The sequence below is a fragment of the Morone saxatilis genome, unplaced genomic scaffold (assembly GCF_004916995.1).
Source record: "Morone saxatilis isolate NCDOM2014 unplaced genomic scaffold, NCSU_SB_2.0 Contig24, whole genome shotgun sequence".
NCBI classification, from domain to species: Eukaryota; Metazoa; Chordata; class Actinopteri; family Moronidae; genus Morone; species Morone saxatilis.
In genome coordinates this window covers 20,004,094-20,020,333 of record NW_023339807.1, presented here as the reverse complement: position 1 = coordinate 20,020,333, position 16,240 = coordinate 20,004,094, and the positions used below count along the sequence as shown (strand labels likewise).

Genomic DNA, 16,240 nt, shown 5'->3' with positions numbered 1-16,240 from the left:
AACTCCTATAGTGCATGTGCGCACAGCGCAATAAAAAAGGTACAGGAGTTGACAGTCCAAGGCCTGTGTGCCATGGTCTCTTATTACCCTTCAATTTGAGGTTATACTTTTGACCTGTACTTACTCACTACAGCTTATTACCTCCAGTAAGATAGCTTTTTCCCTGCAGAATTGCAGTTGAGTGTCCATTTTCTATACCAAACAAGGGCCGAGATACATATAAGAAAATACAGTGGGCCCTAGTCAAAAAATGCTACAAATGTGAGTTTGCTTTAGCACCTGAACCTTTAGAGGAAGAGTCTAAAGAATCATCATTAAACTTATGTAAATGAAAAATTGTGTCCAACAGAAATGGACCGTAAAGGTGTTGGGAATTTACCTGACCTATACTATAACCCTTGTTTGGTAGAGGAAAAAAAAGCACTCAATCTGCTTTGACAGCCAACATTAAAAAGAACAAAACAAGTATAAAGGATATCCAGTTTGTCAATAGTCATAGAAACTGACTCCAATAAAAGCATCACCGACCAGCAAGGCTCAGGGGCTGTAATATCTTGAAATATTGGTTTGTTTAAAAAAAGTGTGTTAAAATAAACATTCACAGCAAACACTGCTGCAAGTGCCTCACACTTCACACTAAGGGGTCAATCTAAAAACATCTAAAAGAATTACAGCACTGAGGTGTTCCTGGTGGGTGGGTGCCCTCAAGAGAATCCCAGTTCATTGGCTTTTTTTTTTTTGTTATCATCAGATGTGAGTATCCCTCTCAGGCCTGCACCTTTAGGAGGCTCTTGAGCTGGAAGGCCATCATCTCCCTGTTGTCGCAGGAGCCCATTGGGAAGGACACCCAGTGGCTGGGGGGTTTGGGCAACACGCTGGGTGAGGGTGGCTCGCTGAACTTGGGCCCTGCGTAGCTCGGACTTCCCTGGGTGGCCAGGAGCGTATTGAGGTGAGACACAGCACCCTCCCAGTTCTGATCATAGTTGGTGGCAAAGCGGGCAGAAGCATTCTTGTCTGCAGACACGGCCTGCCGCGCCTCTGGAGACCTGTGGTAGGCTGCGCCTTTCTCGCTCCGGCGGTGGCCATGGTGGTGAAGACCCCCTACCCCTCCTGCAGATGCTGCTGCCCCGTTCTGATCACGGCTTCTCTGCTTAGCCCGACCAAGCTGGTGGTTCTTCTTGGGGAACGGGCGCTCCGGGTGGGAAACTGGAATGTTGTACCTCTCTCCGCCTCCCATAATGCTTCAGCACTACGTGTCACCTATATGATATAGAATATGTTTAGTGCTGCACCAAAATCCTGTTCGTATTGTGAAATTTGAGGGTTTTAATTATTGTTATTTCTTGTAAAACAGTATGTAATCCATCCACATTTGCGCCACCGCTCAATGAAAACAACCACTCGGGGCTACGTGCAGAAACAGCAGACAGTCGGGCCCGCGTCGCCCCTCCCCCACTCACACACACACAACCGAGAGCAAAACAGCCCCAGCTCACCTCTTTGTTGTTAGAAAGTCGACGAAGCAGAGCTCTCTCTTCAATCTTTCACCGCCAATCGGGCCCCAGGTCCTCGAAGTAGTTCTCAGTCTACTTCTCACTGCACTTTTTTGTCCAGCAAGGTCTAAGGTTTTCATGTGCCAATGAGCGTTGTTTTGCTGTGGAGCCGAGCTGAACATCAACTCACCTCGGCACACGATGCTCCAAGAAGTCGAGTACCTTAAACAGGGCAAAACAAAATTCAGTCAGTCAAGTCAAGGGCTAAATGAACGTGTTATGATGGCAAAATTATACATTAAAAAAGGTTTTGTTATTCCGCCTGCACTGTTTTCTTCCAGGGGGAGGGGGGAGGTATATTAGAGTGCGTCATTACATCTAGCACTGCAAAACAAAAATCAATACCAGACAAAAAACGACAACTACCCATCGTTTAGTGATAAAAAAAATATTATATACACATTACTGTCGATCACAACAAAATATTACATAAGAAAACTGCGCCATGTTTATTATTCCACTTTGTTTATGAGCCTCCAGCTTAGCTTCAGTGCAGCCCGCTTTGTCCTAAGTGGCTGTTCGTGTTGACGATTATCGGTGTACCAAAAAAAAAAAAAACGTGATACAAGTTTAAATCGCGGTGTACTGATTAATACAACCCCGAACTGATAGTTGAGTAAATAACGCGTTTGTAGTCTCGGAGTCTACACTACCTTGGCACCAAACCAAAACAAAGAAACGATGAGCTCAATATGGCGACGAAGCACAAAACGGCTTCTGCTTACCGACTTCTTCAGGCTTGGTTGATGAAGCCCTTCGTCAGAAAGAAAAAAAATTTAGTGAAATCCCTCGGCGGACTATGTAGGAAGCACAGCAGAGCTATATTTCCCCCACAAGTCCGTCACTTTCGAAGCTTATGTGGTGTTAAAAGTGGCCGTAGGACGCCACTTTTCTCTCTCTCACTCTCCCGACTCCGTCTGAATTGCAACAAAATGGAATCTACAGCAGAGATATGTAGCTCGCTCTTACCGAGATCCGACCAATCAGGTGCCGAGTACAAACCGAGCGACCAATCAGCGACGAGACGGGTCGGACGCAGTTACGCCTGTTGCCAGACCGGTGACGTCAATCGCCGACCCTCCTTTGTTGGAGGAGCTCGGGTATTTCCTGAGAGAAGTGAGAGAATAACAGAAAGACAAACCACTTCCTAGCATTAAAAACGACACAGGAAGTAACTACAAGGCCGCATACGACGTCTTTTTATTGAGGGGGGGGGGGCATTAGATAGTAGAGTAGTAGTAGATAGTTTTGTGTTATGTATGTCGATCCATCGTTCAAAAAAGGTAAACACGTACCCAGTTCAGATTTACTGGCATACTTCTTTTTTTTCTGTTATGGGAAAACGGATTTGTTGCTCCACGGTTCCGGTTTAGTGGTTAAACCTGTTGTGCTGAGTTGAAACAGCTGCAACAGGCTGTAATGATACACAACAGCTTCTGTCTGTGAGCTGCCCATCCCCCCTACACACACACATCTCCCCCCAGCTTATGTGTCCTCCTGCTAAAAACAAGACATTGACCATTTTTTTGAAACAGCCCCTCTTATTGAGTAGTGAAATGAAAACAGGAAAGGGAGAGTGAGGTTTGAATGTACAGCTCATACGCTACAATAGACTAATTTGGTGCCATACTCATACAGTCAGTGTGAGCTTTGATACAAAAGCCCAATTCAGACTTAATACACTACTGTTCAAGTTATATAGTGTCATATAAACTAATACTGTCATGAATCTGCAACAGCTGGACATGTTATTGGGGGTTATTTAGGTGTAAATCTTCTTTCCCCTGATGTTTTGTTGATTTAACCTAGAACCAAATGGTTTACAATGGACTCCAGTATCACAGAGAGCTGAGGTGTGTGGGGATACTAAAAACAGATTAGTATAACATGTAAATTGCAGGACATATGTGGCTTGTTTACACTACATTTTCAAGTTAAAGTTAAGACTATTTTGATCATTTTCTGCCGTGTTACTGCTGAATATTTTTGTATTCGGTGGCTGAATCTGGTTTAAAATCATTGTTTAACACTTAGAACTTGGCCTCTGTTGCACTTTTCTATTATTTGCTACCCAGCTTTTAGCCTTCATGTATCCTGTGTTTAGACTCAGGTTATTTTTTAGTTCTCAATGTTTTTTACCTTACAGCACTTAGGCCTACTTAGTATTATAAGTACATTTTGTACTTTCCCCTCTTGTCTTTATAAGGTCATGTGTGATAGCCTGCTGTGTTCTTACAGCTGGTTTTATGGGAGTCTGCAGGTCTAAGTCTAAAGAATATAAAACAACTGGTGTGATAGATTAACTCACATCTAAGTCCGCAACCAGTGTAGTTTTCACCTTGTTTAAAGTGTCTGGGTTTTTAAAAAAAAGTTGCATAACACAGTCTGCGTCAGCCAACGCTCACAGCTGAAGGCCGTGGAAAGACACTCCCCAAAAGCAAAGCAACCTTTGAAGGGGGTGGTGCCAATCAAGAGTTAGCTATGTATGGAAAGTAGGTCACTGAGAGGCTTCTGTAGGTCGTACAGATCACAGGAGGTGAACAAATCTCCATATTTGACTGGTCATAAAAAGCTTGCAGTATAAACATGTCATGGACACAGTGAATGTGTGGTGATTATACTGGAAAGGCTGCGAACAAACAAGTCTAATTCTCTCTGGCTCATAGGGCCATTTACAGTAGTTAGTTGGCAGTGGGTGCAAAGGGCGGAAGGTAAACGATCAATTAGGTTTCACATGAATTTGAATTGACTGAAAGGCAACGCCCACTACACAAAGTGAAGTGGGAAAGAACCGAAGCAGAAACAATTTCACAACACTCAGCAACATGTCGAGCGCATGTCAGAGATCTTTTATAACAGCAACAAGCACGTACCACACACAGTCTTCCCTTTTTGTTTTTTTCCCGTAGGTTAGTGGGGGCACTGTGACATAACACAAAGGAGCCCGAATGCACTTAAGTGACACACACTCTGTAATTAAACGCACTGTGTACAATCTAGTCAAAGACACACACAACATGTCCCCACATCTCTGTTTTAACAATATAGTGATAATAAAAGACAATATGGCCTAACGACACAAATACAGACCCAGGGTCAGTACCCACCTACCCCTTATTCCATATACCTATGAGCCCATGGCAAAGAATAAATAAATGGACAAATTAATATAAACAATACGGTTGAGAGTATTATGTTTTTTATTATTATGTTTTTACATAAAATCTCTCATTTAACACAATATTTCAGTTCTTCCCTCGTTCAAGCAGGCCATCCAGCTATGGAGAATCAAGATTTTTGAAGACCCACTGATAAGGTTGTTGGATCATTGACTCACTACTTGTTTTTCAAGTGCCGATGTTCGGACCTACAGGTGTCTTTCTAAGCAAAAACTGCACATAACTGTCCAATACACTTCCTGTGTTTTTTACCTCTGTGATGGAAGACAAAACAGGGCTAGAATAAAACTTGATGTTGTTTCTCATTGGTTATCAGTACAAGCAGGGCCGTAGCTACCACTGACGACATTGAGGTCAAGCCTTTGGTATTTTTGGTTCAGTTGTATCCAGTATCTTAGATTTTAGAATATGTCTACATTTAGACCTTTATGTGCAATTTCCTAGAACATTTTCCGGAAATAACTATCTTGTTCTAATTACAGTGGAAATATGCCCTGAGACAGTTATTCTAATGAGACTATTAAGATGTAATAATCAAAAAATGTAAAATAACCTAATAATTACTGGGGACTTCGATTCATGACCTTAGAATTTCTTAAAATCCTATGGCACTGAGTACAACTACAAGTCAACACAAGTCCTTAATACCACTTTAACATTTAATTGGTGAATGCTGAACAGAAGATCAAATCTTGTACTTACAGTTTACTACTTGAGTATTGTAAATAGCAAATGTAAGAAATGTTTTACATTTTATAGTAAATACGTTTTTTGTAGTTTTAAATTCCCCCTTTGATTTCCTAATATATAATTTAAGCCTTTCATTTTACAATTGAAAATGTGTCCTCTGCTCAGTGTAAGCTTAACATTAAGCAAATTCAGGCAGTAGTCTAGGGACCATTTGCACAGCTGGAAGGCAGAACTTGCTCTGTACTGGGATGTATTTTAAAACTGCAATCCTGATAATAATCCCCATTTCTACTAAATGTAACTGTTTTTCATCTGTTTTCTGTACACTGTAATCGATTACAGTTTTTTTTTTTTTTGTATCCTGATAAGGTAACTCTGTAACATGTAATTCATTACTTCCCAAGCCTGTAAATAATTAATCATTATTAAAGCATTTAGCATGAAGTAATTGGATTTTTGTTTGATGTGTTCATTTTTTCTTGTGTTTTTCACATCAGTGATCTGATACTGCTGTCTGAACGTCTGGCAATCTGGAAATGAGGAAAGGAAATTTGATTAATGGATTCAGCCTGAAACCATCTGAAACAGCAAGGCGAGCCCTAATGTTTGTGTCCAAGGTGATTTCTAAAAAGGGGATTGTGTAACAGGATGATGTAATTCAACTGATAATTGAACATTTCCAGCTTTATTCTGTCCTGTGGCCTGTTCTGCTGTGCTGCACCTGGTCAGACAGTGACTGAGAAGAAATCTTATTGGAGCTGTGCTGTCTGCTCATAATCACATTTCCTGCCTTCTGGTCTGCTGGAGCTTTCAGGTCAGAGGAGGAGAGGACACGACCAGTGTACTTCATATCACCATCTTATTACAAGAGCTTTTTCAAATCATAATTCACTTTATTGAATGGTGTCTGAACGTCAACTTTTCACAAAACTTTCTGACCTGTTTTCTTGTTATTGAATATATTTGTTAGTCCCAGTTACTGTTTTATTTAGCATACTTTTCTCTAAAGTGGGAGGCTAAAATAGGATGCTAGTTCATTTCAGAATGCCTCAGGAATGTGATTTCATGACCTGATTCAGTTGTTATTGAACTACTAATGTACTTTATTTTCACCAGAGGGACATTAGCTAAATTAAATGGCTTTAATTGATGAGGGAACGGCTCGGTGCGTTCAATTTTGTATCTTTAAGGGATAATAAAGATCAAAAGGATGAACAACCTTTTAACACATAGCCATGTCAATGATGTTCACTGCCAGTCACTCATAATGCCCACTAGTTTATGGTTGCTTGGATTGCCCCCTGTTGTGCTGCAAGCAGTATTACACCCTGACACACCCACTAACCGTGACTTCAATGGCTACTGGTCAGTAGTGTAAAAGAAAAGATAAAAAATCTGTCTGAATTTGCAGTAGAGACACTTCAGTACATACTGTGGATCCAATGTAAACATGTTCAATAATAAACCCTTATAAACCCCATTTGAAATGAATGAGCACAAAACAGAGCTAAACAGCTGGATAGAAGTATAAAAGGGAAAGAAACCGACAACTAAGTAAAATTTTTTTCAAAGGAACTCTTTATTATACACCTAGAACAAAACAATTGTATTAAATTGTCTTTTATAATGTGCACACTTGTAGCTTTAAATTAACAAAGCAGACATAATTAAAATCTCCTATTTTATCATCTTGCCAGTCCTTCCAATCCACAGAGGGCAAGCAATTAAGCTATTCTTGTCATCCTTCAAGCAATATGTTATGAAAAAAAATAGCATGAACCATGTGATTCCTATGAGGAAGGGGTGAGAACGTGCATGTGTGATCCCAGATACCGTCTTTCAAATGAAGATGAGTGGAAAGTAATTAGCAAAAGGGCTGGAAGGAAACACTGTTGCTGTACAAATAGGAATAATTCAATGGCAAAATGTCTTCAGCTACCCTGGCTGGGTAAAAGGAGGTTGTTAATTTGAAAGTTCATTCTTGACCTTGCAAAGTAGTTTGGCAAAGTAATCTTAATCCATTTAGGAGGTTATTAATGCACTGGGGGGAAAAAACACTCTCAGTGGGAGTAATGGGTTTACAGCCAATCATAATGTAACCATGAGAAGTCACTTTATTGATATTTTTCAAGTAAATACTGCACGGTGTGTTTTTCCGCCTTTTTTTATCGACATGTTTTTCACACCTAGCACCCAACACCTTGCTTAAGTGCTCTCCTCCCTCGAGTCCATCCTGACTGCTGGAACGGCATCACTTGAGAAGGACATAACACCCAGATGTGTGTGATCTCTATTATATGTACATATATACATATGGAAACATTTCATCTAGTCCCTTTAACCTCTATTATATATAATCAAACAGAAAATTGACTCTTCTGCTAATACTTTATTCTCAGTTTCATCAAAGACTCCAGATATACTTGTAATACTTCAAAAGAACATAATTTGGGCTCATCCTTCCATCTTTTTCTCTGTGTGTGTGTCTCTCTTTCCCCTCTCCCTCCCCCTTGCCTTCATGTCATCACAGCCACAGCCTCTTTATCTTCTCCCCTCACACTCGCAGTCTGCCACCAGTCAGGTCTGTAGGTCTGTGAAACCATGCTGCAATTTCTCTGCTGTTAAGAGGCAACATAACATCGAAAACAGGAAACCACCAGCTTATCAGAAACAACAAAAGGGTAAGCTCTTAAAAGGTTATTCCATTAAAAGTTCAAAATAATATCCTAAATTGGATTTAAAATGGCTTTGTGATGAAAGCTCTGGGGAAATGTGATGTACATATGGTTTTAGAAGTTATATAATTATTCTTCAGCAGTGTGTGTATTCGTGCAGTATACTTTCGCCCTGAAATGTTTCGGTTTTTGGCTCCAACTGCTTTACTTGTGACATTTTGCAAGATTGTTACAGGGTGCAACAGTGACTCAATGAGTTATTGACACATCATATTTCAACGCGCAGGTCACCAGTGGTGCGACTCGATTGGATGCCTGTATGTTTTTTTATTATATGCTGCTGCTTTATTGAAGAGGAAATCATTTTGAAGAATCCTTAATAGTCAAAACACAGCACTCAGCCAATCAAGATCTTTCACCACAAGGGAGGAAAGACAAGCCTGAGGGTGTGTAATATCCACAGTGCATGCACCCATATGGCCCATAGTTGAATTGAGAAATATTGTCCCTCAAGTCAATAAGGGGCTTTCTGGAAAGTAATTTACTTCCATCACTTCTGCCCAAATATATTTCCTATGCTTTCATGAGGCGTTACCAAATTTGTGAAGAAAAATAATGGTCACTGGAGACAGAATAAAGGGATAAAAATGGAATAAAGGGCATGGTGACTGGGTGAAGTCTACTCCTGAGGATATCCTATATAGGCGTCATATAAGCCTCTTACTTTCTTTCATCTTTTTAAATGTTTTTTAAAATGTAATTGTCTCAATGTTTCCCAGGTGTAATGAACAAAATTTCCTTTAACATTAATGTGAATTATTGTATGTGTTTGAGTCATATTTTTACCTCCCAAAAATATTTAAGCCACTCGATTGCGAGCAATTCTAGGTGGTTGATCCCGTTTATCACAGCATTGTTTACGTTAATCAAATCCTTTCACATCAGCTTTCAATACTTACTTTAATCTATTGATTGAATACAAGTGCTGTACTCTACAGGAGGTTGTTCATCTCTGTGGTGACCTTCACCCACTGATTTACTGTTTTGTTACAGTACAATCCCCTCTAATTCCAAAAGGGGGCAGTCTTCATCCTGTTAAATATAATAATAGACCAACACCAGTCTGCTGTTATGTTCATCCCAGCAGGTAACTGAATGCACTTACAGTAAAATCACTGTGGAAAAATTAATTAAATATTAATCCTCTGGACTAGCTCACATCATAAAAATGAAAAAGAGAGGGGTATAGAGTTTCACTGGACACTCCGCTGTCACTCTGGATCAAGAAATCAAGGAAATGTATTTATCATTATACAATAAAGGATTATATATGTTGATGATTTAAACATTCATGACATTCATGTTCAAGTCATAATAGTTATAAATGTTTTATATATGCAGCTGAAAGTGATAAGATCCGAGGATTTTAGGAATCACGCTGAAAACATCATGTTCACATTAAATGTTTCTACACAGCACGGACAGATATGAAGCTCTTTCTTTCTTCTTTTTAAAGAAAATTGGTTTATGGTTTGCTTTAAACCATGATATAGCGGGCTCCCTGCAACTATCTCTTCAATATCAGCATCAGCAGATACTGTAATGATCATTGTTTGTTTGCCCTGACCTCTAAATGACTCTCTGTCGTGACTCACACATGTTAATGTCCTTTTTTAGCACCAAGTTCAATATTGACAAAGAGAGAAAAAGTCGTTTTCTACTTTATTTGTTGCCACTTACTGTAAAAAAAGAGGAGAGGATGACTGTCATCAATCACATAATTACAGAATAATTAAAATTGTTTTTTTTCTTGTATTATTTTTCCTCTAGAGGTTTTGATCTTGCTGTATTCGTTCTCTTGTCTTGCACATTAATAACAGTAATCTGGTAATCACTTATAACAAAATAAAATTCTGATAAATTCCAATAACAATTTTTGTTGTGTTTTGGCTGCTGATATGTTTATTTCTCTTAATAAAACAACAACAAATTTAATGACTTACCTTATTTGCTCATTACATTTTAGCACTGGCCCATACTGTAACAGTTGAAATGGAGGCATGGGAGGTTCCCACTTCTTTAGGACCCACAGAAGCCAAAGAGAACGCCTCGTCGCCAATAGGTATGCAGCCTTAAATATGCTTCTTTAGATTTTGAGGTGGATCAAGATAATGCAGTTTATGCTAATACTTAAGGATGCATTTACAATTGCAGTTGTAGTTTCAGCACACTTTCCCACTAAAATGTGTCCTGATATCTGTATTTATCTTACAGTTAACATGTCTTGTGAGAATCTGGAATGCTACATGGTCCTTATGAAGGCAGAAAGGACAGCCATCGGCTCCATCTGTTTCCTGGCAGGTCCTGTCACACTGCTGGAAAACGCTCTTGTGTTGGGAGTGATCGCTGCCACAGCCACCCTGCGGCAACGGCCTTCATATCTGTTCATTGGCAGCCTTGCTCTGGCTGATATCTTTGCCAGCTGCTTCTTCACCACCAGCTTCCTGGACTTTCACCTCTTTCGCCACAGTGACGGCCCCACGGCCTACCTCTTTAAATTAGGTGGTGTCACCATGGCCTTCAGTAGCTCAGTGGGGAGTTTACTGCTGACTGCTTTGGACCGCTACCTCTGCATTCAAAAAGCCTCCAGCTATAAGGCAGTGCTGACCCGTCGGCGAGCCCTGTTGAGCCTGCTGGTCCTCTGGAGCGCCACCATCTTCATCTCTTTCTTGCCTCTGATGGGCTGGAGGTGTCCCACAGGGCTTACTCCACCCTGTTCACGCCTCTTTCCATACATCAACCAGGGTTATCTGGCCTGCTGGACCAGCTTCATCCTGGTGCTTCTGGCTCTCATTTTGGGGGCTTACGTTCTCATCCTGTGGAAGGCTCACCAACATGAGTCCTCCATGACGAATCTCCAGGGAGCAGCAGGTAGAGGCCAGGCCCGCATGAGGATGGATATCAGGTTAGCACGTACCTTTGGTCTGATCCTACTCATTCTAGTGGGCTGCTGGCTTCCTGTACTCTCCTTCATGATAGCTGATGTCTCTGTGATCCTGACCCACACCCAACAGAGAGCCTTCGCCTTTTGCAGCACCCTCTGCCTGGTCAACTCTGCAGTCAACCCACTGCTGTATGCACTGCGCTGTCGAGAGCTAAGAGTCGCTCTACTGCAGTTGCTACAGAAGCTGTGTGAGGTTGGGAGGTGTAAAAGAGCTGCAGAAAGCATACCACCAGGGTTACCCTCTGCAGAAGAGTCCAGGAACAGAACCACCCGACTTAACTCGATCTCAGAAGGGGTGAACAATCAGCAGCTGGACATCAGAAAATGAGTTAAGGAGTAGCTGTAGAGATAGAGAGGTGTCTGTGTTTATGGCAGCGTGCTGGGGTGTAAAAAAAATCACTCACAACTTCACTGTAGATTCAGATTAATATCTAAAATATCTGTGAGCAGGATTCATTCATCATTTACCATCCATAGAGTTTACTGTAGTAAAGACTATTAAACTTAACTAAAATAACCGGTGATATCATAAATGTAATAATGTGGCAAACATGCTACAAATTTTGTTTTACTTGCAGTTACAACATACACGGAAAAGACAACTTGTAAGAAGAAACCATTAACCTTGGCAAATATTTTGTCGCCATTAGCTTTTAATTTAATTATATAAGTAGGGTAGGATTTAAAAAATATTGCTATCTACAGCTAGGAGTGTTTTTGCATTTTGTGATGAGTGGAAGAACTACACTAGTAACAGATTCCAGTAGAAACAATGCTAAATAGGCTTTGGTTTGGACCATTTTAGTGTATGTGAACATCCAACCCATAACCTTTAACCTCTCCGCCTCCCGTGACTCTCTCTCTCTCTCTCTCTCTCTCTCTCTCTCCTTTAACATGTGTCCTGTCCTGTGAACTGAAGTGCTGACTTAACTTCTGGGTTCACCACACAGTAGAAAGGTGTATTTATTGTTCATGTGCTTGTTTATGTTTGAGGATTGTCCCTCGGCGTTCAGGAAAAGAGGACCCTGTGGGTTGCCCTTCCTATCTGCACATGAATGCCAGGACTCCACAAAGGACCCTAGCACGGGAGGATTTCACACAATGTTCACCACATGAATCCCAAGCAGTGTGCCGAGGTAAATGGGACACATGCCAGGAAGAGAACGAGCATGGACGCTAGAACACTCTCTGCAATGGTCACAACTGGCAGCTGCAGTGAAGAACATATTGACATACACTTAAACGCACAGGTGCCATTGGATACTAGACAGAACATGTGTAAACTGCTATATCAACTGATTAAAAAATAATACTTGACCATACTCTAGTTTGACTCTTTATGTTTATTTTGAAGCAAATTCCATAAGTAAAGCTATGTCATTGTTAGAAACCAAGTCAGCACTGGGCGGTGGTGTTTGCAATGAGTCTTTATCTCTGTATCAATCTTTTGGGTGTTTTTTTTTTAGTGACATGCAGGATGCTGGGAGTCTGCCCTGCCAGAAAATAAGAATTGTCTAGCAGTAAGTTTATTAGTGGGTCTTATAATACAGTCCTACAATAAATGATACCTTCATAAAAGTACTAATGTTTATATGTTTGTTTAAACGATTTTAATTATACTGTGAGGTGGCATTTGTGTTATTTTGTATACCCAGTTTATATGAATAAGGGTAGGTTAAATATTAGAAACCCCTCTCAGTATAATTCAACAGCTACTCAAACCACAGCCTCCAGAATGATCATAAAATTGGAAATGAGTGGATTTTATTCTTCAAAATGCTACACCAGATAACCAGAAACAGCTAAAGAATGCAGTGAGGAGGATCTAATGGAACTGCTCAGTGGAAAATCAAGAAAATGATTGCTCATATCGCTTTTACCACTTTTTATGAGGAGAAAAATGCCACTTTAATTATTATTGCTGAATACTTCCCAGCAGTATAAACCACAAGCTGCAATACTGGCTGCATGTTTTGTTCTTCTTTCCACAGGTCCATCTGTTAACAGTAATGACTGCATACAATGTTGTTTTGTTTTAATGTGCCAACAGTCAAATAAGAACAATATTATTATGCATTAACAAGCCAGGATTCCAGTAAAAAGAAGGTTTTGATCCTGTAATTTTCTTTAAATCAGGGATTAACAGAGGTCATTTAATCTTATCAGTTTATTTTATGTTGCACATATCAAACTGCCAACGCCAGATGAACATCCAGTGGTAGAGACTGAAGCAAATATAAATTGATGGGCGATTCATTATTGGACATGGTTATTTTCAAAAGAAGAGACAGTAGTGAGTGTATGGCTAGTTACTGATGCATATAGCTGATATAACAAAGTAGCCTAAGATAAGATCATAAATTAATGTATATCTGCTTAGTATACAGATGTGTTCATGCAGTGCATACAAAAATATCCTATTTTTAGTCAAACTAGTGTGATCCAGCTCTCTTGCGAAACTCAGAGACTCTATTACAGTTTATTATCACCATGCAGACATGTAGATAATACTGCCTATTGCAAAATGGTACATAGCCTGCTGTATCTGGTAATTAGTTTGTAGAGAAAATGCGAAAATACAGTATGAAACCTGCTATTTGTTGACAGACGGTAGGTAAAAACTATAAATCTGCTTTCTACTGAAGGAGATTTAAGTGTAACATCACTCTAGAGTTCATTTTTAATCTGCTTGATTTACCTGATCACCACCACCAGACGTCTCGTGAACCTTCAATTTGAGTTCAACGGAAAGCAATCAACAACAACAACGGGGTTGAGCGGCGGGACACAGTGGCGTAAAACGGCAAAACACACGACAAAATCACAAGTTATTCCGATACTCATTAAACACCACGCTAAAAAAAAACAACTCTCGACAACAAGTACGAGTCAAATCGGCGATGTGTATAAAATAACATCTCGTAAATGAGTGGGAACCCCCCTCTTTCCGCCGATGGTAGGATCCGCCATTGTGACGTTTTAAAAATTCAGCAGGCAGGGTCGGCAGTTGGCTTTACTACTCAGAGAAGAAACCCCGTTGTTGTGGAGACGAAGAAAGGCTCAAATAATTCGAGGGCCGTTAAAACGTTAAACCCCCTTTTTAAAAAAAAAAAAAATATATATATATTATTATTTTTTAAGCGGGTCGTTTTTCCTCCCAACTTATTTTTCGCCTTTGTGTTTAGCTAACATGGCTTGTGGAGCAACGTTAAAGCGGTCGATGGAGTTTGAGGCCCTCCTCAGTCCCCAGTCTCCCAAGCGGAGAAGGTGCAACCCACTACCGGGGACTCCTGGCACTCCGTCCCCGCAAAGATGCAACCTCCGTCCCCCGGTCGACAGCCCCACGCATTCGATGTCTCCCCCGGCCATGGGAGGCGAACACAGGCTCACCCCAGGTATGAAATTAAAGCCAGATTTGACGTTTTTTTCCCCCCCCCTTCTCTCTCTCTCTCTGTCTCCCCTGCGTTTCAGGGTGGGTGTCATGGGGGAGGGGGTTTGGGTTTGGGTGGAGTGGACGGGAAAGCTCGCTGGTTGAGAGAAACAGAATGGGGGTTGGAGGCTAAACGTTTAATTTAGCTTAGCACAGGCTAACGCCAGGAAGGGGAAACGTCGCCAAGCTACCGATACAGATCATTTTTATACTAATAGAAATGGATCAGCAGAAGCAGAACACGGCTGTGTGTTTTTTTTTTTAAACTATAGGTATTCATTGGTGGCATGTTGCCAGCTCATTGTATTGTTACTTACGCTTGAGTTAGATTAGACCAGTGGTGATTTGCTCATGGAGATACTGGATTCAAAGTTCTTCGCATAGCTCGCTAATCAATCACTATTTCTAGCTTTGAGAGCATTGGATGTTGCTGTGTGGCTGCCCTTATCAACACAGCTATAGCACGGTATATCACGGCTATTACATGTGTCGATATGTTTAATTAAACATTTAAAAACTGATGGGGATTAAACAAAAGATCCTACTTTATTTAACACCTGGGTGACCATCTAGCCTGTTGGCATCCCCAGCAGCAGAAACTCATCGCAGGCTGTTAATTAGAAGCTGCCTGGGCAATGTCCCCTGGCTTTAGTGCCACAATTGTCTTGCATTGAGGTGGGGGGGGGGTTACCATTATGCACCACAACCATTTCTTTTTCCTCTTCAGGCCTTGAGGGCATTGTGCATTTCCTTTATGTCTGTACTCTCCCATTGACTTACAAAGCTCTGCGTTGAGCGTCGGACGGGTGTGGGGCTCACACACAAGTAGACTCACAGATAATTACCTAGATGTCTCCACTGCGATCCAGCGAGGCTTATTGTATGTGCCAGTCACTGAGATTGGGCAGCGTGATAGCAGAGAGGCCTAATCCTTACGCTTTTTGAATTCTGATTTAAAACATTTCTGCACCTTTTTTTTTTGAGTTTATTTGATCACTTCATTGCTGTGAAATGTGAGAGGATTACAAGATGGAGACAGCTGTACGACCTGCGCTAAGCCATGCTGTTAACTCCTAGTTGCCATTATGTGCACACCAGTATTGAACCGCATCATCTCGCCACTACACATCCAACAGTGGAGGAGAAATGTGTTTGTAATTGGGGAGTGAGCCGTCCTTCGTAGCAGAGCTCGGCCAGTGATATCTTAGACGTTTTGGTAGTGTGTCTGCGTGTGTCCCATATGAAAAGTTTCTTCCCCGGTTTGTATATAATGCAAAAAAAAAAAGCTTTTGGTAGTACATTGGTGTCACTGTGAGGTTTATTCAGTAAGTAAAAAACATTTAAATACTGTGGAAAGCAGCACAAAGTCAGAAGAAGAAGCTCTCATCAATGTAAAATAGAGTTGGTTGACAATGTGTAAGGTAAATTATTTAACAAAAGAAATATTTTATTGATCCCAGGTGGGAAGATTTGTTTGTTACAGTTGTTCAAGGTGCTCACACAGTGTTAAAGAATAGAAATATTACTTAAATTATAATCTAACACACTATAAATGTGTGTGTGTGTGTGTGTGTGTGTAGGTATATACATATAAGTTAAAAATAAAAATGGAAATATAAGAGCCTATGTACCTTTTTTTTATATTAATAATTATGAAATATATACAAAGTAATGTCTGCCACAGTTTGTGACTGACACAAATGAAATGA

General features: G+C 40.6%; 3 protein-coding genes across 3 annotated transcripts in view; 2 read left to right on the top strand and 1 right to left on the bottom strand.

Annotated features, from left to right (window-relative positions):
- Positions 1-371: 371 nt before the first annotated feature.
- On the bottom strand, positions 372-2,488 carry pnrc2 (proline-rich nuclear receptor coactivator 2). Its single transcript, XM_035672555.1, has 3 exons — positions 2,279-2,488; positions 1,497-1,715; positions 372-1,260 (listed from the first exon to the last, which is right to left on the bottom strand). Exon 3 carries the CDS (start codon positions 1,235-1,237, stop codon positions 767-769), a length of 471 nt encoding a protein of 156 aa, XP_035528448.1. The 5' UTR covers positions 1,238-1,260; positions 1,497-1,715; positions 2,279-2,488; the 3' UTR covers positions 372-766.
- A 7,661-nt stretch (positions 2,489-10,149) lies between these two features.
- On the top strand, positions 10,150-11,858 carry cnr2 (cannabinoid receptor 2). Its single transcript, XM_035672901.1, has 2 exons — positions 10,150-10,219; positions 10,372-11,858. The coding sequence occupies exons 1-2, from the start codon at positions 10,150-10,152 to the stop codon at positions 11,427-11,429; spliced, it is 1,128 nt and encodes a 375-aa protein (XP_035528794.1). The 3' UTR covers positions 11,430-11,858.
- Positions 11,859-14,091: 2,233 nt separating this feature from the next.
- The window catches only part of akirin1 (akirin 1), an 11,147-nt gene continuing 8,998 nt past the window's right edge, over positions 14,092-16,240 (top strand). The window contains exon 1 of the mRNA XM_035672900.1: positions 14,092-14,496. Within this exon, the coding sequence (XP_035528793.1) occupies positions 14,292-14,496 (205 nt within the window). The 5' untranslated portion in view covers positions 14,092-14,291. The remainder of the gene's footprint in view (positions 14,497-16,240) is intronic.

Excerpts from the sequence above, each read along its gene's own strand:
- pnrc2 (XM_035672555.1), bottom strand. The coding sequence starts at position 1,237 with ATGGGAGGCGGAGAGAGGTACAACATTCCAGTTTCCCACCCGGAGCGC.
- cnr2 (XM_035672901.1), top strand. The coding sequence starts at position 10,150 with ATGGAGGCATGGGAGGTTCCCACTTCTTTAGGACCCACAGAAGCCAAA. Across the intron at positions 10,220-10,371 it reads GAACGCCTCGTCGCCAATAG|TTAACATGTCTTGTGAGAAT; the intron begins GTATGCAGCCTT and ends TTTATCTTACAG.